This window comes from Panthera tigris, chromosome X, assembly GCF_018350195.1.
Source record: "Panthera tigris isolate Pti1 chromosome X, P.tigris_Pti1_mat1.1, whole genome shotgun sequence".
Lineage (NCBI taxonomy): Eukaryota > Metazoa > Chordata > Mammalia > Carnivora > Felidae > Panthera > Panthera tigris.
Window position 1 is genome coordinate 43,851,133 of NC_056677.1, and position 26,220 is coordinate 43,877,352.

Consider the following 26,220-nt stretch of genomic DNA (forward strand, 5'->3'; position numbering starts at 1 on the left):
ATCTGGGATAGGTAGTATAAATGATTTTGATAGACCTTTTATTTCAACAAGATGACTAAAATTGCCCATGGTACGTTTTAGGTTCTAAATCAGTTTTTCTCTGCACTTGGTTATATTTCAGATTGGCTTGTTTCTGCCTCAAGGCCACCACAACATCACTTCTGGGCAAAGTGGTACTGTTATCTGTTTCCCAAAGGCTGCCTCCCACTTCCAACTTCTCTGCCTGGCCCCCTCTTCCCTTTTTAGCACTCCTCCCTCCTTCAGAGACTTCAAGTAACACCCAGCCCTTGCTCAAGGAAATAAAACTCTCATGGGATAAAGTCTAATGATAGGCTAACCGGAGTGATGGTTTAATGAAGTGATGATCTCAATGATTTCCTAAAATCCTATCACATAAGTATCTTCCAACTGCCCCAAATAAATGCCCCATTCATTATCATGTACAGCCATGTAGACCATCTCAAAAATGACCAATGAAACTGAGGTAAATGCATGTATGCATTTTTCATCCATACACTTATCCATTTATTTAATATTTTTTGTTGAACTCCTTAGCTAAAAGCATTCTTTCTAGCTAGGCAAGGTGAACAGCATGAGAAAAGGCAGAGAAGATTAAGGGAGAGATTGGCTGGTTCAAAGAACTCTTAGTACTTGGATTTAAATGGAGTGAAGGATGCATATGTGCATGTGAATATAGATCAGACCTGAGAAATAGTTGCAGGTCAAATCAGAAGAGGCCTTGCTTCTTCCAGTTATGGAATAAATGAGTCATAGGAATGAAAGACACAGCATAGGGAATCTAGTCAATAATATTGTAATAGCATTGTATGGTGACAGAGGGTAGCTACACTCATGGTGAATATAGCATAATGCATAAACTTGCCGAATCCCTATGTTGTACACCTGAAACTAATGTAGTATCATGTGTCAACTATACTCAATTGGGAAAAAAAAAAAAAAAAGAAAAAGAGAAAGCCTTGCTTGTCATTCTGAGTAGTCTGGGACTTTATCTTGAAGGTCATGGAGAACAGATGAAATATGTTAAGCAGGACAATGACATGATCAGATGTGTTTTAACAAGGTTACTTAAGTAGTCAGAGTGTGAACAATGCTGAGCAAACTAAACACAGCTTCAAGATATCATGCAAGTGGGGGCGCCTGGCTGGCTCAGTCAGTTAAGCATCCAACTTTGGCTCAGGTCATGATTTCTCAGTCCAAGGGTTTGAGCCCCATGTGGGACTCTGTGCTGACAGCTCCGAGCTTGGAGCCTGTTTTGGATTCTGTGTCTCCCTCTCCCTCTCTCTCTCTCTCTCTCTCTCTGCCCCTCCCCCACTTCACTTGTTCTCTCTCTCCCTCTCTCTCTCAAAAATAAATAAACTTAAAAAGATATGCAAGTGAAAAACAGGGCCTCAGCCCATAAAAACCCCTCTTCCTTTAGGGGCCATCATAGAAACTAAAGTACAGCTTATTTAAAAGCAATGTAGTTGGGTTTGATCAGGATACCCCAAGAGAATCAGCTTTTGTTGGCAGTGAGCCCAAACTCTCTATCTATGGCCTGACCTTGACTAATTTCTGATCCTTGAATCCTGAAAAATGGAGCTGATATATGATACTTTCCCGTCAGCAGTCATAAATTTCTTCCATTTAAAAAATTTCCCGGATCCCACACATTCCTCTAGCTACTACTGAATCTATTTTCTCTTCTTTACAACCACACTTCTGAAAGGATTCTCTAGTCTCACTTTTTCCATTGTTTCACCTCCTATTCATTCTTAAATTTTTTTTCAATGTTTTTGTTTTATTTTTGAGAGAGAGACAGAGCATGAGTGGGGGAGGGGCAGAGAGAGAGGGAGACACAGAATGTGAAGCAGGCTCCAGGCTCTGAGCTGTTAGTACGGAGGCAATGTGGGGCTTGAACGCGTGAACCATGAGATCATGACCTGAGCTGAAGTTGGATGCTTAACTGACTGGGCCAGCCAGGTGCCCTTCACCTCCTATTCACTCTTAAACTCAATACAATCAGATTAGTGCTACCATTTCTTCACCAAACACAAGTCTCACTAAGGTTATCAATGACCTTGATACTAAGTGCAAGGGCCACTTATGGTTCTCATATTCTTTATTTCCATCATAATTCTATACAGTTTATTATTTCCTTCTTAAAACATGATCTTTCTTTAGCTTCTGGGCTCAGCATTCTCCTAGCTCCTCTCCTCCTGCCTCTTTGGCCTTCTTACCTCTACTTAAAATGTTGTACTCATCTAAGTTTTACCCTAAGCCCTCCAGATGAACTCAACTATCCCTATGTCTTCAATAATCATGTATATGCCAACAACTCTAGCTCTGTATTTCTAGATTTCTCTTCTGAACTTTAAAATAATATATCAGTCACCTACTTGACATGCATTTAAAATCATAACATTAAAAATAAAACTCATTATCTCTCCTCCTTTGCAGACTTACTCTTCTACCAGTACTCTGCAATTCAGTAACAAAGGCAATCAGTGGAGCATACCAGAATTCAAATATTCTTGAGATTTTCCTCTCCCAAATAAAAAATCATTGATATAGTCTAAATGTCCACGGCATGGTCTGACCCCTGCCAAATTCTTCAGCCTCATCTTATGTTCTCCATTCATGCCAAATTTGCCTTCTTCCAACTTTGAGAATATTTAGGTCTTTTGTGTTTTGTTTTGTTTTGTTTTGTTTTTTTGCCTCGGAGTATTTATATTGGTATATCCTCTTCCTGGGATGTTCTTTTCCCAAATCTTCACCTGGTGAACAACTACTCAATTTTTATATCTCAACTTAAATGAAACTTCCTTGGATGTACCTTCCTGGACCCATCTGATTAAATTGGGTCCTCCAACCTACCTTTGTCTCCTACTGGATTGTGCTCCCAGTGTGGACCATAATTTTCTTTCATAGCATTACATTATAATTTTAAGTATGTATTCATTTTTGAGGTTGTCTACATAATGACTGTCTCCCCCATTTGATTGTAAACTTCACAAAGACAGGAACACTATTATCATTGTTCTCTTTGGTGTCCTCTACGTTGAGAACTGACACACAGAAGATAGTTAATGTATATTCACTCAGTGAATATATGAATGACTGAATGAATACAAGTTTTTTTCAAAGAGCATATATTTCTCGATTAAAGAGGAAGTACCTTCTGAATTTGGGGAACTACTTCATGGTCTTCATGAGTGGATAGTCTGAAAGATTGAGAATTGTCTTTGAAAATTCAATGAAGTTTTCAACAAACTTCCCAAACAGTTGTACAATTATTTCCCAAGTTGGAGCTGACTGTTATACTCCCTCATTCTCTTTTTGCCCCAAGGCGTCTCCCTGGGGTTTCCATCAGCTTTTCTTTAACCCGAGAAAAGACAAAAAGAACAACACCATAAAAATTTTCACTAGATTTTCCTGAGAATCCAGAAAACTTGAGGTCTTATTAGCGATTTGGCTGAAATTTGGGATTGTCTTCAAGTTTATGCCAATTTATCAGGGACTAATTCAGGCTTTCACAAGTTTACTTACTTCTTCAGCTTTTAGTTTCAGCATGAGAGATGGAATTGGACTGTCCTCATGGTTCAAGTGAAGCAGTAAAACTCAGGGCCGAAGGCGGAAAGACTGAGACAAGAAATCTGTACTTCCAAACTTTATGACCCACAGTGGTTGTGTCCCAGGTCCATGGGGGTTTATGCAATGGTTTCTCTTAGAAGTCTTACCATAGTAGTAGGGGAAGGGAACACTTGTTATGGACAATGAAGGAGAACATCAACCTGTGCATTTTCCTCCCAATATCAGAAGTGAAATGTAAGACAAAGGCATTTCTAGCCTTGTCTTGCTCAGTAGAACAGTGTCAAGGATTTGTTTAGAGTGAAAGTGACTATTCTAAAAAAACAAACTTCATACATCACACTGTTGGTCTTAAGTGCTTGGCTTAGGTCCAAGTTGTACATCTTCCTTTCTAAGACCAATCTTTACACTGGCTTTTGAGATGAGGGCAGGACTCATTGACCTGTAAAGAAGGAGAATAGCTGCTGAGTCTTTGAAGAGGCTACTTTTAATTTCTTTCTTCTCTGTACCAAGAATCCAGAATGTCTTCCTTATACTGAGTTGTCCTGGCCTAGGATCCATTGATATTTACCTATGCCCAACTACTGGGAACCTGACATCCATGGAAACTGGAATAATACTTATGCAACCAGTTGTTGTAGGACTTTTGGGGGAAGAACTATCTCCCAATAACTAATGTGAGAAGTCAATTACATACTTATTTGCTTTAGTATCATTTTTTTGAAGTTTTTTAATTTAAATTTAAGTTAACATATAGTGTAATATTAGTTTTGGCTGTGTGACTCAACAATTCCATGTAACACCCACTGCTCATCACAAGTGTGCTCCTTAAGCCCCATCACCTACATAACTCATTCTCCCACCCACCTCCCATCTGGTAACCATCTTTTTGTTCTCTATAGTTAACAGTCTATTTCTTGGTTTCTCTAGCTCTCTTTTTTTCCCCCTTGCTCATTTGTTTTGTTTCTTAAATTCCACATATGAGTAAAATCATATGGTATTTGTCTTTCTCTGTTTGACCTATTTCACTTAGCATAATACCTTCTTACCTCCATCCATGTTGCTGCAAATGGCAAGGTTTTATTCTTTTTCATGGCTGAGTAATATTCCATTGTATGTATATACCACATCTTCTTTATCCATCCATCAGTCAATGGACACTTGGGCTGTTTCCATAATTTAGCTATTGTGGACAAAGAAGGAATGAATATCCAATGGGAAAAAGAGAGCCTCTTCAACAATTCTGTGGGGAAAACTGGACAGCAACACACAACAGAATGAAACTGGACCACTTCCTTATACCATACACAAAAATAAATTCAAAATGGATGAAAGACCTAAATGTGAGACATGAAACCATAAAAATCCTACAGGAGAACATAGGCAGTAAGCTCTTTGACATCAGTCATAGGAACATTTTTCTAGATATGTCTCCTGAGGCATGGGAAACAAAAGCAAAAATAAACTATTGGTACTACATCAAAATAAAAATGCTCTGCACAACAAAGGAAACAATCAACAAAAATTAAAAGGCAACTTATGGAATTGGAGAAGATATTTGAAAATAACAGATAAAGGTTAGTATCCAAAATCTGTAAAGAACTTATCAAACTCAACACCCAAAAACCAAATAATCCAATTAAAAAATGGTCAGAAGACATGAATAGACATTTCTCCAAAGAATTCATAGAGATAGCCAATATACACATGAAAAGATGCCAACATCATTCATCATCAGGGAAATACAATCAAAACTACACTGAGATATCACCTCACACCTGTCAGAATGGCTAAAATCAACAACACAAAAAACAACAGGTGTTGGCAAGGATGTGGAGAAAAGGAAACACTCTTGCACTGTTGCTGGGAATGAAAACTAGTGCATCCACTCTGGAAAATAGTATGGAGGTTCCTCAAAAAGTTAAAAAGAGATAAATGGATAAAGAAGATGTGGTATGTACAATGAAATATTACTCGGTGATCAAAAAGAATGAGATCTTGTCATTTGTAACAACATGAATAGAACTAGAGTGTATTATGCTAAATGAAGAAGTTAGAGAAAGACAAAATATCACATGATTTCACTTCTATGTGGAATTTAAGAAACAAACCAGATGAACATAGGGGAAAGGAAGGACAAATAAGATAAATATAGAAAAGGAAGAAAACCATAACAGACTCTTAAATACAGAGAACAAACTGAGGTTTGCTGGAGGGGAGGTGGGTGGGGGATGGGCTAAATGGGTGATAGGCATTAAGGAGGACACTTGTTGGGATGACCACTGGGTGTTATATGAAACTTATATGTCACTGGGTTCTACTCCTGAAACCAATACTATACTGTATGTTAACTAATTTGAATTTAAATAAAATAAAAGAACTACCATGATCCAGAAATTGCACTACTAGACATTTACGCAAAGAATACAAAAATGCTGATTCAAGGGATACATGCACCCAATGTTTATAGCAGCATTATCTGTAATTGATTTAATATCAAATTTTGAAAGCACAAGTGATTACTAGGACCAGAGGGAGGGAAGCCAGAGAATGGGAACATGGTCAATTGTTTATCGATGACTTGATCCATAAATTACTGAAAACTCCAAAGGCTACACCAGCTAATGCCAAAGGGATCTTCAGAGTATATTATGCTTAGCTCTTGCTTGCTTACTTGACTAAAAGAAAACATAATATTCTGATTGCCTAGGACTGATATGGTCGATAACCAATGATAAGAGTTAAAATTTTGCACACTTATGCTAAGGTTTACAAGGTTATATTTCAGATCCCTGTCCCCAGAGATTCTATCTTGAACATTCCTTCCAGACCAAGGATCCCAGAAGCACCATTAGGAGCTCTTGTAGAGACCATTTGGATAGAAGCTTCTCTACCCCTACACTAAAAGCCAAGTTCTAGAGACCTAGAATGGGAAGCCAAGCCTTTAGTATGGTAGATGATAAGTACAGACTCTTTTAAGGTATGATAAAAGCTCTGGACCTGGAGTCAGGAGATCTAACTGAAAATCTGCCTGGATCCTATGTGATCCAGGATAAGTCATTTAACTGCTCTGAACTTCAGTTTCTCTTTCTGTAAATCAGAAACCTGTAATTAATGAAATAACACATGCACAAAGGATCCAGTATATACTCGGTATGTGTGACTTGTATCTGAATTTGTTCCTTACAGCTACTTCCCAACTCTTCCTAAGTATCCCGTGGTAGGGAGGACACCATTCTTCAGGTCCTGCTTTAAGGGACCTTTCAAGGTGCCTTCAACCCATCCTTCTTACTATTTTCAAGGCAATATTTGAAAAATTCTGAACTGATCCTGGAATGGTATATCTTCTTTTCTCTCCCTATTAAAATCCTACTCATAACTGAGGACCTAATTGAAATCATTCTTATTGTAAATCTTCTTTAAATACTCCTTAGATCTAATCTAGAGACTCAGGGAAAGCTTTCTCAAGGAAGTGATGTTTGGGTTGAGATATGAAGGTTCAGTGGGGGTACCCTAGCGAAGGAGAGGGTAGAAAGCATTCTGAGCACCCGGGTGATATTGAAACTATACCCCACCTACCTAAACTGGTTAATGCTGTCAAGGAAGACCCATTTGGGCTACTCCAAGGAACATATCAAAGCACATCTGGTGGAGGGTCCAAAGTATTACCACAAGTAGGGTAACAAAATAACCAAAGTCACAACAACGGAGAGCAAGTAACAACCCCTGAAAAAACATCTACTGAAGGGCCAGGCCCTGGACAGTGTATGACCCTCCTTTAATACAGCAGAACTCACAGGTACAGAGCATACAACAAGATTTTAAAATGCATAAGGGACAGAAAACTAGCCAAAATGATGAAATGGAAGAATTCTCTTCAAAAGAAATTCCAGGAATTAGCGACAGCTAATGAATTGATCAAAACCAATTTAAGCAATATAATAGAACAAGAATTTAGTATAGTCATAAAATTAGTTGATGGGCTTGAAAAAAGCATAGAGGACAGCAGAGAATCTATTGCTACAGAGATCAAGGGACTAAAAAATAGTCATGATGAATTAAAAATGCTATAAATGAGGTGCAAAGTAAAATGGAGGTGGCTATGGCATGGAATGAAGAGGCAAAAGAGAGAATAGGTGAATTAGAAGATAAAATTATGGAAAAAGAGGAAGCTGAGAAAAAGGGAGATTAAAAACATCCAGGAGTATGAGGAGAGAATTAGAGAACTAAGTGATACAATCAAACAAAACAATATCCATACCTTAGGAATTCCAAAAGAAGAAGAGAGGAAAAGGGGCTGAAGGTGCACTTGAACAAATCATAGCTGAGAACTTCCCTGATCTGGGGAAGGAAACAGGCATTGAAATCTAAGAGGCACAGAGAACTCCCTTCAGACGTAATTTGAAGTGATCTTCTGCACAACATAGCATAGTGAAACTGGCAAAATGCGAGGATAAAGAGAGAATTCTGAAAGCATCTAGGGATAAACAGGCCTTAACATACAAAGGTAGATACATAAGGGTAGTAGCAGACCTATCACCAGAAACTTGGCAGGCCAGAAAGGAATGGCAGGAAATCTTCAATGTGGTGAACAGAAAAAAAATATGCAGTCAAGAATTCTTTATCCAGCAAGTCTGTCATTTAGAATAGAAGGAGAGATAAAAGTTTAAATATAAACAAACAAAAAATGAAGGAATTTATCACCACTAAACCAGCCCTACAAGAGATCCTAAGGGGGACTCTTGAGTGAAATGTTGCAAGGACCACAAAGTACCAAAGACACCACTACAAGCATGAAACCTACAGATATCACAATGACTCCAAAACCATATCTTTCAATAATAACATTGAATGTAAATGGACTAAATGCACCAACCAAAAGACATAGGGTATCAGAGTGGATAAAAAAAAAAAAAGACCCATCTATTTTCTGTCTACAAGAGACTCATTTTAGACCGGAGAACACCTTCAGATTGAAAGTGAGGGAATGGACAATTATCTATCATGCTACTGGAAGTTAAAAGAAAGCTGGAGTAGCCATACTTATATCAGACAAACTAGACTTTAAATTAAAGGCTGTAAAAAGAGTTGAAGAAGGACATTATATAATAATTACAGGGTCTATCCATCATGAAGAGCTAACAATTATAAATGTCTATGCGCTGAATATGGGAGCCCTCAAATATATAACACAATTAATCACAATCATAAGCAACATTATTGATAAGAATGTGGTAATTGCAGGGGAATTTAATACTCCACTTACAACAATGGATAGAACATCTAGACACAGAATAAATAAAGACACAAGGGCCCTGAATGATACATTGGATCACATGGACTTGACAGGTATATTTAGAACTCTGCATCCCAAAGTGACAGAATATATTTTCTACTCGAGTGCACATGGAACATTCTCCAAGTTAGATCACATACTGGGTCACAAAATAGCCCTTCATAAGTATAAAATAATTGAGATTATACCATGCACACTTTCAGACAAAAATGCTATGAAACTTGAAATCAACCACAGGAAAAAGTCTGGAAAACCTCCAAAAGCATGGAGTTTAAAGAATATCCTACTAAAGAATGAATGGGTCAACCAGGATATTAGAGAAGAAATTGAAAAATATATGGAAACAAATGAAGATGAAAAGACAACAATCCAAACACTTTGGGATGCAGCGAAGGCAGTCCTGAGAGGAAAATACATTGCAATCCAGGCCTATCTCAACAAAGAAGAAAAATCCCCAATACAAAATCTAACAGCACACCTAAAGGAAATAGAAGCAGAACAGCAAGTATACCCCAAACCAGGCAGAATAAGAGAAATAATAAAGATCAAAGCAGAAATAAACAACATAGAATCTAAAAAAACAGTAGAGTAGATCAATAAAACCAAGATTTGTTTTTTTTTTCTTAATAAACAAAATTGATAAACCTGTAGCCAGGCTTCTCAAAAAGAAAAGGGGTATGACCCAAATAGATAAAATCATGAATTAAAATGGAATTATTATAACCAATCACTCACAAATACAAGCAATTATCAGGGGAAACTAGGAAAAATTATATGCCAACAAACTGGACAACCTGGAAGAAATGGACAAATTCTTAAGCACCCACACACTTCCAACACCACACACTGGTTATGGGGAACCGACCCATAACCAGTGAAGAAATTGAATCAGTTATCAAAAATCTCCCAACAAATGGAAGTCCAGAACCAGATGACTTACCAGGGGAGTTCTACCAGACATTTAAAGCAGAGATAACACCTATCCTTCTCAAGCTGTTCCAAAAAAGAAAGGGAAGGAAAATTTCCAGACTCAATCTATGAAGCCAGCATTACTTTGATTCCCAAACCAGACAGAGACTCAGCAAAAAAAGAGAACTACAGGCCAATATCGCTCATGAATATGAATGTAAAAATTCTCAACAAGATGCTAGCAAATAGAATTCAACAGCATATAAAAATAATTATTCACCATGATGAAGTGGAATTCATTCCTAGGCTGCAGGGCTGGTTCAATATTCACAAATCAATCAGTGTGATACATCACGTCAATAAAAGAAAACATAAGAACCATATGATCTTGTCAATCATTGCAGAAAAAGCACTTGACAAAATTCAGCATCCTTTCTTAATAACCCTCAAGAAAGTCGGGATAGAAGGAATATTCTTAAACAACCTAAAAGCCATTTATGAAAAGTCCACAGCTAACATCATCCTCAATGGAGAAAAACTGAGAGCTTTTTCCCTGAGATCAGGAACACGATAGGGATGTCCACTCTCATTGCTGTTGTTTAACATAGTGTTGGAAGTGCTATCATCAGCAATCAGACAACAAAAGGAAATCAAAGGCATCAAAATCGGCAAAGATGAAGTCAAGTTTTCACTTTTTTCAGATGACATAATATTACATGGAAAACCTGACAGACTTCACCAAAAGTCTGCTAGAACTGATACATGAATTCAGCACTGTCGCAGGATACAAAATCAACGTACAGAAATCAGTTGCATTCTTTTTTTTAATATATGAAATTTATTGTCAAATTGGTTTCCATACAACACCCAGTGCTCATCCCAAAAGGTGCCCTCCTCAACACCCATCACCCACCCTCCCCTCCCCCCAACCCCCATCAGCCCTCAGTTTGTTCTCAGTTTTTAAGAGTCTCTTATGCTTTGGCTCTCTCCCACTCTAACCTCTTTTTTTTTTCCTTACCCTCCCCCATGGGTTTCTGTTAAGTTTCTCAGCTCCACATAAGAGTAAACACATATGGTATCTGTCTTTCTCTGTATGGCTTATTTCACTTAGCATCACACTCTCCAGTTCCATCCACGTTTGTGAATAATTGTTTGATATATTTGGGGGCTCCTGTATTCGGCACATAGACATTTATAATTGTTAGCTCTTCCTGATGGAGAGACCCTGTGATTATTATATAATGCCCTTCTTAATTTCTTGTTACAGCTTTTAATTTAAAGTCTAGTTTGTCTGATAGAAGTATGGCTACTCCAGCTCTCTTTTGACTTCCAGTAGCATGATAAATAGTTCTCCATCCCCTCACTTTCAATCTGAAGGTGTCCTCAGGTCTAAAATGAGTCTCTTGTAGACAGAAAATAGATGATTTGTTTTTTGATCCATTCTGATACCCTATGTCTTTTGGTTGGCATATTTAGTCCATTTACATTCAGTGTTATTATAGAAAGATATGAGTTTAGAGTCATTGTGATGTCTGTAGGTTTCATGCTTGTAGTGATGTCTCTGGTACCTTGTCTCACAGGATCCCCATTAGGATCTCTTGTAGGGATGGTTTAGTGGTGATGAATTCCTTCAGTTTTTGTTTGTTTGGGAAGACCTTTATCTCTCCTTCTATTCTAAATGACAGATTTGCTGGATAAAGGATTCTTGGCTGCATATTTTTTCTCTTTATCACATTGAAGATTTCCTGCAGTTCCTTTCTGACCTACCAAGTTTCAGTAGATAGATCTGCCACCAGTCTTATGGGTCTCCCCTTATAAGTTAGAGCACGTTTATCTGTAGCTGCTTTCAGAATTTTCTCTTTATCCTTGTATTTTGCCAGTTTCCCTATGATATGTCATACAGAATATCGATTCAAGTTATGTCTGAAGGGAGTTCTCTGTGCCTCTTGGATTCAATGCCTTTTTCCTTCCCCCGATCTGGGAAGTTCTCAGCTATTATTTCTTCAAGTACACCTTCAGCACCTTTCCCTCTCTCTTCCTCCTCTGGAATACCAATTATGCGTAGATTATTTCTCTTTAGTGCATCACTTAGTTCTCTAATTTTCCCCACATACTCCTGGATTTTTTTATCTCTCTTTTTCTCAGCTTCCTTTTTCCATAATTTTATCTTCTAGTTCACCTATTCTCTCCTCTGCCTCTTCGATCTGAGCTGTGGTTGTCTCCATTTTATTTTGCAGCTCATTTATAGCATTTTTTAGCTCCTCCTAGCTGTTCCTTAGTCCCTTGATCTCTGGAGCAATAGATTCTCTGCTATCCTTTATACTGTTTTCAAGCCCAGTGATTAATTTTATGACTATTATACTAAATTCACTTTCCGATTTATTGTTTAAATCCTTTTTTATCAGTTCATTAGCTGTCGCTAACTCCTGGAGTTTCTTTTGAGGGGAATTCTTCCGTTTCGTCATTTTGGATAGTCCCTGGTGTGGTGAGGAACTGCGGGGCACTTCCTCTGTGCTGTCTTGAATAACTTGCGCTAGTGGGCGAGGCCACAGTCAGACCTGATGTCTGCCCCCAGCCCACCACTGGGGCCACAGTCAGACTGGTGTGTACTTTCTCTTCCCCTCTCCTAGGGGCGGGATTCACTGTGGGGTGGCGTGGCCCGTCTGGGCTACTTGCACACTGCCAGGCTTGTGGTGCTGGGGATCTGGCCTATTAGCTGGGTTGGATTGGCAAGGTGCACAGGGGCGGGAGGGGTAGGCTCAGCTCACTTTTCCTTCAGTGATTCGCTTCAGGAGGGGCCCTGCAGCACCAGGGGTGAGTCAGACCCACCGCCGGAGGGAAGTATCCGCAGAAGCACAGCCTTGGGTGTTTGCGCTGTGCAAGCCAGTTCCCTGACAGGAACTGGTTCCCTTTGGGATTTTGGCTGGGGGATGGGCGAGGGAGATGGCGCTGGCAAGTGCCTTTGTTCCCCACCAATCTGAGCTCTGTTGTCTGGGGTCAACAACTCTCCCTCTCATTGTCCTACAGCCCTCCCACTCTCGAGCAGAGCTGTTAGCTTATAACCTTCCAGATGTTAAGTCCTGCTTGCTGTCCAAACACACTCCATCCGGCCCCTCCACTTTTGCAAGCCAGACTCGGGGGCTCTGCTTGGCCGGCAGGCCGCCCCTCTGCCCCGGCTCCCTCCCGCCAGTCCGTGGAGCGCGCACCGCCTCACCACCCTTCCTACCCTCTTCCGAGGGCCTCTCGTCTGCGCTTGGCTCCAGAGAGTCCATTCTGCTAGTCTTCTGGTGCTTTTCTGGGTTATTTAGGCAGGTGTGGGTGGAATCTAAGTGATTTGCAGGACGCAGTGAGCCCAGTGTCCTCCTACGCCACCATCTTCATGAAAGCCTCTCAGTTGCATTCTTATACACTAATAATGAAGCAACAGAAAGACAAATAAAGAAACTGATCCCATTCACAATTGCACTAAGAAGCATAAAATACCTAGGAATAAACCTAACCAAAGATGTAAAAGATCTGTATGGTGAAAACTATAGAAAGCTTATGAAGGAAATTGAAAAAGATATAAAGAATTGGAAAAACATTCCGTGCTCATGGATTGGAAGAATAAATATTGTTAAAATGTTAATACTACCCAAAGCAATCTACACATTCAATGTAATCCCAATCAATACTGGACCAGCATTCTTCTCAAAGCTAGAACATGCCATCCTAAAATTTGTATTGAACCACAAAAGATCCTAAATAGCCTAAGTAATATTGAAGAAGAAGACCCCAGCAGGAGGCATCACAATCCCAGACTTTACCTTCTACTGTAAAGCTGTAGTCAAGTAGCATGGTATTGGCAAAAAGCAGACATATAGAGCAATGGAATAGAATAGAGACTCTAGAATTGGACCCACAAATGTATGGCTAACTAATCTTTGACAAAGCAGGAACGAGTATCTGATGGAAAAAAGACAGTGTCTTTAACAAATGGTGTTGGGAGAACTGGACAGCAACATGCAGAAGAATGAAACTAGACCACGTTATTACACCATTCACAAAAACAAACTCAAAATGTATAAAGTACTGAATGTGAGACAGGTAGCCATCAAAACCCTAGAAGAGAAAGCAGGAAAAAACCTATGTGACTTCAGCCACAGCAATTTCTTACTTGACACATCCCCAAAGGCAAGGGAATTAAAAGCAAAAATGAACTATTGGGACCTCATGAAGATAAACAGCTTCTGCACTGCAAAGGAAACAATCGACCAAAACTAAAAGGCAGCCAACGGAATGGGAAAAGATATTTGCAAATGACATATTGGACAAAGGCTAGTATCCAAAATCTATAAAGAGCTCACCAAACTCCACACCCGGAAAACAAATAATCCAGTGAAGAAATGGGCAGAAAACATGAATAGACACTTCTCTAAAGAAGACATCCAGATGGCCAACACTTACATGAAAAGATGCTCAGTGTCATTTCTCATCAGGGAAATACAAGTCAAAACCACACTGAGATACCACCTCACGCCGGTCAGAGTGGCTAAAATGAACAAAGCATGAGACTGTAGATGCTGGCGGGGATGTGGAGAAATGGGAACCCTCTTGCACTGTTGGTGGGAATGCAGAATGGTGCAGCCACTCTGGAATACAGCGTGGAGGTTCCTCAAAAAATTAAAAATAGATCTTACTCTATGACCCAGCAATAGCACTGCTAGGAATTTACCCAAGGGATACAGGAGTACTGATGCATAGGGGCACTTGTACGCCAATGTTTATAGCAGCACTCTCAACAATACCCAAATTATGGAAAGAGCCTAAATGTGCATCAACTGATGAATGAATAAAGAGGATGTGGTTTATATACACAATGGGATACTATGTGGCAATGAGAAAGAATGAACTATGGCCTTTTGTAGCAACGTGGATGGAACTGGAGAGTGTTATGCTAAGTGAAATAAGTCATACAGAGAAAGACAGATACCATATTTTCATTCTTATGTGGATCCTGAGAAACTTAACAGAAGACCATGGGGGAGGTGAAGGAAAAAAAAGTTAGACAGAGAGGGAGCCAAACCATAAGAGACTCTCAAAAACTGAGAACAAACTGAGGGTTGATGAGGGTGGGAGGGAGGGGAAAGTGGGTGATGGGCATTGAGGAGGGCACCTGTTGGGATGAGTACTAGATGTTGTATGGAAACCAATTTGACAATTAATTTCATTTAAAAAAATTCATTCATTCATTCATTCATTCATTCATTCATTCCAAAAAAGAAAGCCTTCTGAGCAGAGGAGACAGTATATACAAATGTGTTGAGGCAAAAATAGTGTGGTTTGTTGGAAAAATTGAAAGATACCCATAAAGCCAATATGGCTAAAGCACTGAGAAAGCCAAAAGCCTTACAAAAAAGGCTGCCCCAAAGAGTTGTGTAGTTAGTGTACTACACAAATTGCTGTGTCAAAGGGGCTGAAATCCAGCCTGTGTTCTGCATGTTAGAGTTATTTCCATCCAGAAAGAATATCTTTTTCTAACTTGTGCATTCTTGTTTTAAATTTCTGAAAGATGCAGAAAATCTAGCAGCAGTCCTTACAAGGCCGTGAATGTTTTGGCTCCTACCCATTATACCATCCTTTCCTGGAATTCTTTCCCTCAGTCTCTGTGTTCTGGCTACACAGGTATTTTGCACCTTCAGGACCTTTGCACATGTGTTCCTTGTTATACTGGGTTCCATTATCATACACTCCAAACAATGCTTGGTAACACTGTTGAAGTTTGTTAAGTATTTTTTACTGCAGAGACCATGACCCAAGGCTGATTTGGCTACATTTGAGTATGAATCTGAATGAATTACAATTGAGTTAGAATTTCCATAGTTTTCAGGATAGGAAGGGTCGTGCAATGCCCATTTCCAAGTGCTCTGAGCACTGACTCTTGTTACCCATTCATGGCAAAGGGAATCCTTTCTTTTCCTGGGGCCTCTGGCATCTTTAGGGATGGAGAAAGCACAAGAACTTCTTAGCACGGGTAATAATGATTTTTTTTTCCCAAAAAGAGTTGGAAGCACAGGGGAAAGTTGTTTCAGACTTTGTTCTACCTCAAAACTCAGGATAGCCTTCTCTGAGGACACATTACAACATCCCACCAGAATATGCCCATCAGCCTAGATTTCTGAAAGAATGATAGGCTCCTATTATACAATGATTTGTTCTACAGATATTGATTGAGCACCTATAACAGTGAATAAGAAAGGCATGATCCTTTACTTCACAGAGCTTATATTTTGGCATCTTGTTCAGGAACATCTGTAGGATTACTTTATAGGAGAACTGAGTCTTCTTAAGGGGATAATGTTCATTGGCAGCTTGTATAACAAACTTACAGGATATGGAAAGGGGCTCTGAGGTCAGCCTGACTTGGGTCCAAATACTAATAGATTTCACCATCTGAGAGCTGTTTAATCTTGGATAAGTTTCCTTTTATGATCTTCAATTTCTTTACCTGTAAATGGGAATAATAATAATACTTAACTCATGGAGTTAATATGAAGACAAAATTATATATAATATGTAAAAGGATATATTCTAGTGTCAAATTAATAAGTATTTATATATAATACATCATATTTCCTGTTTCATGGAAAATGATCTTTTTAAACAAAACACATCTAGAGAAAAGATCCAGTTTTCAAAGACTCAGAATAGTAATCAGAGGAAATGTCATAGTTATAGGAAATATTTCCTATCTTTTATGTCCCTATCAAGGTTGTTATCTACTTCATATTGAAACTATCTGTTTTATTTTGCCATCTCCCAACCTATCTCAGTGACTGGGAGTGCTAAGGATAGAAGACTCATCTTATTCATTTCTGTACTCCCAGGGTCTAGTATAGTGTCTAGAACATCGTATGCTTATTATATGCATTAAGTCACTTAATCCTCACAACACTCCTCTGAAGTAGTGCTCTTATTATCCTTATTATTAAATGAGGAAACTGAGGCACAGAGAGATTAAGTCAATTGCCCAAAATTACCAAGCTAGTTAAGTGGTAGAGCTAGAATTTGAACCCAAGCAGTCTGGCTATAGGCCTGCACCCTTAACACCTAACACAACCACATAGAAGATGCCTATTAGGTATTTCCCAAATGAATAAAATTGCAAGAAAATGTGAATTATAATCATGTAAAACAAGGAGTGCATTATACATGTATATTTTATGGAATAGCCATGCTCCCCAAAGATGGATAAGAATCTATTCTTTTGTAAACATCATGCATTTTACCAGTGTACCATCACATTATTGTTTGAAAAGTTAACCCTCACTGTACATTAAGAGGGGTTTCTGCTGCTTAAAGCAACTTGTGGTGGCCCATTTTGCTATGTCAAGAACCTCTTTTGTCATGTCAGTAATAACTTCCTAAACTCTCCAATCTATAACAAAAATCATGTTTTCACATACTGGCTTCCTGCTAAAACAGAAGGGGCTGGTAAATATGTTTAGAAGATTCTGTTCCAATCACCTATAATCTGCCCTTTCACCCCATCCTACTTCTCCAATCATAAGGCTGGAAAGACAGTGGGTGCCCTCTTCTGGGGTTTTGGGGAAGTAGCATACATTGGGCCCAGCAGGGGGGTATTTCTAGAAAATAATCACATCAACTTCTTTCAATTTTGGTGGTAAGAATGGAGTTGATTTTTGGATATTTTTCTGAAATAAGAAATTGAATCTGTTTCTGAAAATGGGAAAGCTGACCTGTTCAATCAGGTGAGTCTCCTGAAGCCCTGGTAGAGAGAGGAATGGAATAAAAATTCAGCTGAACTTTAGAAGGATGCTGACCAGATATTTCCTTTGGTCAAGTATGCTTTACATATACTTCAAAAATCACAGGCTATTAATGATAAAATTTACCATTTATTTAGGATTATATATGTGCTAGATACTTAATATATACTGTCTCATTTAAATTGCACCACAACTCCAGAAGGTTAAAGAATATCTCCAATTTATAGTTAAGAAAGCTGAGATATAGAGAAGGTTAAGCAATGGCCAAAAAATAGCAGAACCAGAAATTCAAACCCAAATAATGCTCTTCTCTGTGTAATATGTTGTCTCTTTTTATTTCTTTTGGTCCTGTATCAATATTTCACTAAGAGATGTCAGAAAAATGTTCTTGACGGATGTAATCCCAATGCAATACCACTGAAACATCAAAGAAAACTGTGCCCCAAACCCTTAGATAGACCCTTTGCTAGTTGTCCTGACAACTTGTTTTATTTAGTTATGTTGGATAGAAAGATAGGAAGTTTAAAGTGGTAGCAAACAGAGGTCAAGGGCCAAAGAGAATGCTGGGGAGGCAGAGAAGGGCATAAGAGAGCAAGAAGAAGTAGTGAGGACATGGAGGGCAGGGAGGCTTTATAAAACCAGAGCTCCATAGCTCATAAAGCCAGAACTAGGCCATCAGGGTGAGCCCCGCTTTCTGGAGAGCACAAATTGCATCAAATGTAATAATTAATCTGTGTCTAATACTTTGTGCCAGGCACTGTTTTAAGTGCCTTACATGTGTTAACTCATTTAATCCTCAAAAAAAAATCTTGTGAGGCAAGTATTTTTATTACTCCCATTTTATATATTAGAAAATTGAAACAATGGAGGGGCTATTGTTTCCAATTAGCACATGAGGAAACTGAGACACAGAATTGAGTAACTTGCCCAAGGTTAGACTAGTAAGTAGTGGAGGTGGATTTTAAACTTAGGATTCTGGCTCCAGAGCCATATTCTTACCCATCATGATATACTACCCTTCCCACTATGTTGTAAGGATACGTATTGTTTCAGGAAATGTTTACATCAGGTATATGTGAGTGTGTGTGCTTATGTTTGTATTGGGTTGCAATATAAGATGTAATTATTCCTGTGAGTCACAGACAAAAATGTCTAAAAGCTACTGCTCTATCAATAGTATTGCTGAATTATACATCTTCAACCTTACTAGAGATAATGCCAAATTACTCTCTAAAATGATTGTACCAAGTCACATCCCAGCCAGCAGTGTAAGAGAGTTAACAGTGTTCTATATTCTCACCTGAATTTAACAGCGTCAGTCTTTTAATACGCTGCCAATCCAAAGGGTGTGAAATCATATCTTATGTGGTTTTAAATTGCATTTTTCTGATTTGCATTACATATTTTCATATATTTTGACTATTCATGTTTTGCCTACTGTGAATCATCTGTTTATATCTTTTACTTATATATTATTGCATACAATACAAATGTACACAGTACAACACACAACACCAACTCTTTGAGGGAGCCAGCAGTACAGATGAAGAAACTCAGGCTGGGAGAAACCTTGCTTAAATTCACTCACCTAATGGGTTGTTGAGTTGGGATTTGACTCCAGACCCAAAGTACCCATTATCCCGCTTTTTGTTTTATAGTACATGCCAGGGACCAAGGCCATGTTAGTAAAAACAGAAGAAGGGAGCAAATAATTTCAAGCATGTAACGATATATCATGTATCTAGGTTTTATGTAATTAACATAAATTATTTCCTGTATCCTCACAACAACTTGTGAGATAAAACATATTATCCTTATTTTACAGGTAAGGAGACTGAGGCTCAGGGAAATGAAAGATTTGCCTTGGAAAGGTTAAATTACAGCTGAGAAGAGGCAGAATCACAATTCAAATACAGGTCTACGTGATTACAAAGTCTATACCTGTTACACAATAGTGCTACCTACCCATAGATATTCTTGGTATGAAGTAAAGGTCTCCCATAAACCAGGTCAGCTTCATCATCTCCTAGATTCATGTTTTGACCTCCTGCCCAACCTTCTTAGAGCCCCCAATAAACTGCTTCTACTTGGAGATGGCCAGGACTACACCTACCATTGTTTGTAGAATCCTGGTCTGGGGCAGCCTTAACTAACAGGTCCAGCCTACTGCTTCCATTAACTAGTAAAGTGAGATGAGCTCCCAGCCACCTTCCACATACTCATCTTCCACTGCCCCCAGGCTTCTCTGATGTAGCACACTTAGGATCTCAATACCTTCCATGGTAAACCAGAAATTCTAAATCAGAGTTGTCAAACTTGGCTGCACATTAGAATCACCTGCAGAAGTCTAAAAAAATCCTGATGCCCTACTAACAGCCCAGACCCACTATATCAGAATCACTGAGGATGGTACCCAGGCATCTGTAATAGTTAAAGCTCCCCAGATGATCCCAATGTATAGCTAAGATTGAAAACCACTGTTGAGGCATCTTCTTCAAGTTTCAGGAGCCACACTCACAGTGGTTTCCACATTTTAGTGTTCATAGAAACTTCTTGGAGCATTTGTTAAGATTCAGATTTTTGGACCTCAGCTCCAGAGAGTCCATGTTTTGGTCTGGACCCAGGAGTCTGCATTCTTAACAATAACCCCAGATAGTTTCACTGTAAGTCAATAGCAGACCACATTTTGGGAAACAATGCATTAGAGGAAGCGCTACATGAAAGTGGGATGGGAAAGTGAAAGTGGGATGGGAGCAAGAGGTCTCTGGCCCTTTAAGGACTAATTAAGAAACTACCTTTAAAGCTGTGGAGCACAGCAAGCAAGGGTTGTTTTTTTTTTTTTTTTTCCATCCTAGTGGATAAGGTAAGGGAGCAGGTCCTGGAATGGACCTCTTCTTTAAGGTTACCTCAGCATCCGAGTAAGTGCTATCTTGTTCCCAGCCCTGAAGAGCAGGAAGGATATGCTGCATTGTCCCACCTGTTGTTTCTGTTTGTTTTGATGCAAAGAGGCCAAGTTAAGAGACCTCCTTCTGTCCAGAAATCCTCCCAGAGGAATTAACATAGGGCCTATCTGCTTGCCTTTCATTTTTTTCTCTCCCTATCTTTTGTGGTTTGGAGCCAGATGCGCTTACCTATGTGAAAGGAAAGACTCAGAGCGACATCCTTTGGGCTTGGGATACAGCGTGTTGCTGAACAGCACACCTTTTGAGATGGCCTGTCTCAGCATCGTTGGAATCCTTCTTTGGGGACTGGTGCTTTTTATGGAACATGGGGTCCAAATGGCAAAGATAGGGCAGCCCTCTAATGCCCTCATGGCTGATGCCCCTTCCTTGCCCCTGATTCGGGAGCTGCTGGAAGGAGCTCCTGGCAAGCAGCAGAGGAAGCCACCTGTCCTAGGGCATCCTTTGCGGTACATGCTGGAGTTGTACCAGCGTTCAGCTGATGCACGTGGGCGCCCTAGAGAGAACCGCACCATTGGGGCCACCATGGTGAGGCTGGTGAGACCCTTGGCTGATGTAGCGAGGCCTCTCAGAGGTGAGTTATTATACCATACTGTCCTGGAGGGAAGAGAAGTGGGGGAAAAGAGCGTAGGGAAAGGGGATCTGTGAGTTTACGATCAGGCTTCATTGCCTGGTGGGTGATTTGTTTCTCAGGCTTAGATTTCAAAGGATGGAAAAGTTGGGAGAAGCTAGCTCCAAACCTGCTTCCCTTTAGGGCCCCGGTTTAAGAACAGATTGCCTTGGGCCCTACCTGAGGAATCTCTCTCAGACCCCAGGACAACTGAATGATATGTCAGCTCCTATCTTTCAAAGAAAGTCTTATTGTTTATGTCACTGAAAACTATAATTGAGAAATACTACTATGTATTCTTGTAGAGGGCTGTTTATGTGTGGTTTTATTCTTATAAGAGCAAAGAGTACAGGATGCTGAGTTGGGGAAATTTGTAAGAATGGACAGAACCAAATTAACATCCAAAGATCTGTATACCTAGTTAGGTGAACATCTGCTGTTGTATATAATCCTTAAGAACGACTATTACCATTAGCTGTCATGGAGCAATTAGCCTAATTTTTAAAGATAAAAACTAAAGCACAGAGAGGCCAAATAACTTGCAAAGTTCACATAGACAGTGGGTGACAGAGGTAGGATTTGAGGTCAAGTCTGCCTGATTCTAAAGTCTACTCATAACTTCTCAAGTGTTTAGATATCCTTGAATACCAAGCAGTTTTTCTATTAAGGCCATGTTGCTACTTGGGTTTTCGGTACCAAAGGTATTTTGGAATTTTCTTTGTTCCCATCATGCTTGATTTAAAAAATATCTTTGTTAGATACTGTTCCAGGAAACCAGTGAGCTTCTGAAGTGCAGGGCTCTCTAGGGAATGCAGAAAGCATCGACTTCAAGGAAATCTTGAGAACCTGGTGAGATCAATTTTGGGCTTTTGGTAGTTTACGCTCCCTCCTTTAAGTGAAACAACCAATATTCCCCTAGCTAATCTTTACTGTGAGCTTGCTATGTTCCAGGCATTGGGCAAAGTACTTTACAAACATTATCTTCATTAATCCTCTGCACCATCATATAAGGTAGGTATTATTAACATAATAATTTTATAGGAAAAGAAACTGAGATTCAGAGTAACTTACTCAATATAACACAGCTAGTAATTGGTAGAGCTGAGTGTCAAATCCAGGATTTTGGGCTCTAGAGTTTGTGCTTTTAAACATCCTGCTGTGCTGACTCAACAGATTTTAATTGAGTGCCAGGCACTGTTTGGGTTGGGTCTAAAGAGGCAAATAACTGTTTCCCTGACCTCTGAGAGCTCCCATCAAGTTGGTATAGATAAATAATCACATCATAGTGTTAAAGCATAACAAATGCTTTGACAAGGATAAGCAGTAGGTCTCCCAGGACAAGAAAGAAGAAATAGGTCACTGCTTAAAGCCAGGAAGGGGAAGCAGCAAGACAGTGAAAGACTTCACTGAAGAGCTAATATTTGAGATGGACCTTGAGGAAGGAGGAAGGAGACTGTGCATAGAGGCAGAGATATGCATTCTGATTAAGGAAAGAGAAAATAGCTTGGCGTGGGTGGAGATTCACTCAATAAATACTTAACACCTACAGAGGGATAGGCACAGTTTTACATGCTGACATACAGATATGATCAAGACAGGTACAGTTTCATGGGTGAGACAGATAAGTAAACACTGGTAATTGCAAATCATGGTTAAGTGTTCTCAAATAATGAAATAATTTGTTTTGCTAGAAAATAATAAATCCTTCCTTTACATGGGATTGTCATGGAATGCATCTTTGAAGAGGTGACATTTGAGCTGAGGTCTGTAAAATAAGCTAGGCATGGGAAGGGCAGAGAGAAGTCTGATTTAGGCAGAGGAAACCATGTATGCAAAGGCCTAGGAGGTGGAAACAAGCTTGTCTGACTTGAAGATCAGAAGGAAGATCAGTATGACTGGAACTTAGCATTGTGTGAGAGTGGCAGGAAAGGAGGCTGAGGAGAGGCAGGGACTTGTAGGCTATTATAAGGAATCTGGAATTCATTCTGAGTGCAGCAGAAAGCTGCACGAATCAAGTTTGTACAGATTATATGGGGCTAGATGAGGATGCCTAGAATTAGGCCACTATCCTGGTCTCACCGTGGGACGTACTGGCATCTAGGGAATCTGGAAAGGATCCAGAAATAGAGGACAAGAACATCCAGCCACAAGTCTCCATTAGGAGATGACCCAGCTGAATTGAGCTTGTCTGCAGAAATATGCCAGGTTCAATCACACAGGATGTGTAAGTCAGTCATTTCCCTGAAAAGGTCTGAGCAGACCCTTCCTAGCTCTGATTCCTAACTACTCCACCATGCTTCAGGAAATGTGATTTCAAGGCCTGAAAGTAAAGGGCAGTTCCTCACCAGACAGCCTGCTAGAGGTTGGGTTGGGCACCTTTTTAGGCAGGGTGGGGCAGGTGTATTGGTGGGCCTCTTGGAAAGATGATTATAGGATGGGAGTGTAGAATAACTTGAGAAAGCAAATAGAAGCCTGGCTTGGGAATTGTGTGAATTATGTCCAGTGCCCCAAACTTAAGGGTGTATTAAGCATGAGTTGAATCTGAAATTTGAAAAATTATCCTGATGTTTCAAGACCTTGAAAACACTTCTACGTTGACCATTCCAGGCCTACTGAAGAATCCAAGCTTGTGGATTCAGTGAAGAAGGAAGCTTAGGTAAATAATATGAAAATTAACATGCAAATTTTTAGCGATAAGGTATTTGAAGATAAAAGGAGGCTTTTTCCTGCAATGCCTGGTTTTTGTAATCTTTGCTCTTGATCTTTTCCAGAAGATACAGAAATTCAGAGCATTTCAGCCCCAGACCAACCCTTGGCCACTAGGTGTCAGCATTACAGTTTGGATTAAAACTTAATCGCCAAAAGGCTTTCAGTTTCTAGTAGAATTCTTAGGAAACAAAACATTTATAGGACAAGACCTTGTTGAAAATGGTATTTGGGGAACTGCAGTACAATTAATGTGGTACATGAAGAATAATTTCCAGTAAGTAATGAACAAGGGAGAGACTGAGGGTTAAGGGGGAAATGGTTTAAGAAGGAACAGCTGCTCAGGAAACAATTCTTAACATAGAAGATAGAAATGGCAAAACAGCTGCCCTCACTAGGGGTAAGTAGAAAAAATTACTTTTTGGCATCTTGGCCCCACGTTCGAATTGATGGCAGGCCATAGATAGCCCCCAATATTGGATGTTACCTCAAAGTTACATTTGTATAATATGACAGGAGAACTAATTCTTAATTCATGCATGTCTAAAGGATATGGGAATAATTACTATCTCATAAGGCTGTTGCAGATTAAAGAGGTAATGTATTAAACATCTAATAGTAAATGCTCAACAAATGATGGTGATTATCATGATCTTGCTTTATTTTTAGGGCTGCTTGCAGCTGTCAGTTTGCAATGAGCAGGTTTGTGAAGGAGATTCAGGCTAGGAGATAAGAAGTTAAACTTCTACTCTTGTTCTCTCTTGCTGTTGAAGGCCCCTGGAATATACAGACCCTGGACTTTCCTCTGAGACCGAACCGGGTAGCATACCAACTGGTCCAAGCCACTGTGGTTTATCGCCATCAGCTCCACCTAGCTCGTTTCCATCTCTCCTGCCATGTGGAGCCCTGGGTCCAGAAAGGCCCAACCAACCATTTTCCTTCTTCAGGAGGATATTCCTCAAAGCCTTCCATGCTGTCTAAAGCTTGGACAGAGATGGATATCACACAACATGTTCAAAGGCTCTGGAATAAGAAGGGGCGCAGGGTTCTACGACTCCACTTCATGTGCCAGCAACAAAAAGGTAGTGACATTCTTGAGCTTCAGTGGCATGGAACTTCATCCTTGGACACTGCATTTTTGTTACTCTACTTCAATGATACTCATGAAAGTGTTCAGAAGGCCAAACTTCTCCCCAGAGGCCTGGAGGAATTCATGGACGATGACTCTTCTCTCCTCTTGCGGAGGGCCCGGCAAACAGACAGTATCACATCTGGGGTCTCTGGTCCCTTCAGGGAACATGATGGGCTTAAAAGTAACCAGTGTTCCCTCCACCCTTTCCAAGTCAGCTTCCATCAGCTGGGCTGGGATCACTGGATTATTGCTCCCCATCTATATACTCCAAACTACTGTAAGGGAATCTGCCCTCGGGTACTACACTATGGTCTTAATTCCCCTAATCATGCCATTATCCAGAACCTTGTCAATGAGCTGGTAGACCAGAGCATCCCTCAGCCCTCCTGTGTTCCATACAAGTATGTTCCCATTAGCATCCTTCTGGTTGAAGCAAATGGGAGTATCTTGTATAAGGAGTATGAAGATATGATTGCCCAGTCCTGCACATGCAGGTGACAGCAAAGGGTAAAGCTAGCTCAGGTTTCCTGAGGAATTGGAAAAGAGTTTAACATAACAAAACAAATATCAATGTTAAGGCTGCAAGTGGTGTTCTATCTGTGATCTTCTACCTACTGTGGGTTCCATTCCTTACGGTGTTGTTAAGTCTCTTCCCCCATGTATGAGGTCCTCACTTTATACAAAGAGTTCTGAGTCCAAGCATTTGTACATTTTCACCATTAGAGCCCTTAAAGATGTTCATTTGGAGATACCCATCTTTTTTTATTGTGACCTTGTCAAAAGTCACCAGTCCATGACAGTAGAACTTTTGGAATGGTCCTACCAAGGCCTGCAAAGGTGAAACCTTCCTAGTATCCATCTTTTGAGGCTTTCTAGAAGATTTTGGGCTAAGAAAGCCACTTGAGATTTTATACTCCTCTGTCTTGCCTCCTGTACCCTCAAAACTAGTACCTAATCTGAAAGAGTGCCTGTTTCTGTTTGCATTGCCTTCTGGATCTAAAACTAACTTTCCTCAGATGGATTAAAAAAATGTTTAAGCAATAATCTCCATTAAAATCTTTGGAGGGAAGCAGAAGGAATATTTTTTTTTCTAAGATATCAGGGATTTTCCTCTCAGCCTCTGAACCTGGGGAAAGTACCTGGGATCTCTTCCTATCCTCTGGTGAGAACAGCCCTTAATAAGGCCAAAGGGAAAACTTGAGTATGGAGCTGAGAGGATAGTCTTTTCAAAACCATCTGCAGCTATGGTG

General features: G+C 39.8%; 1 protein-coding gene across 1 annotated transcript; it reads left to right on the forward strand.

Moving 5' to 3' along the window:
• The first annotated feature begins 20,771 nt into the window (after window positions 1-20,771).
• BMP15 (bone morphogenetic protein 15) lies at window positions 20,772-25,468 on the forward strand. Its single transcript, XM_007090093.1, has 2 exons — window positions 20,772-21,096; window positions 24,612-25,468. Exons 1-2 carry the CDS (start codon window positions 20,772-20,774, stop codon window positions 25,466-25,468), a joined length of 1,182 nt encoding a protein of 393 aa, XP_007090155.1.
• The last annotated feature ends 752 nt before the right edge of the window (window positions 25,469-26,220 follow it).

What these genes read in the sequence shown, in the direction of transcription:
- BMP15 (XM_007090093.1), top strand. Translation starts at nt 20,772, where the DNA reads ATGGCCTGTCTCAGCATCGTTGGAATCCTTCTTTGGGGACTGGTGCTT. An exon ending in TGTAGCGAGGCCTCTCAGAG is followed by an intron (nt 21,097 to 24,611) that starts GTGAGTTATTAT and finishes TTGCTGTTGAAG; the next exon opens with GCCCCTGGAATATACAGACC.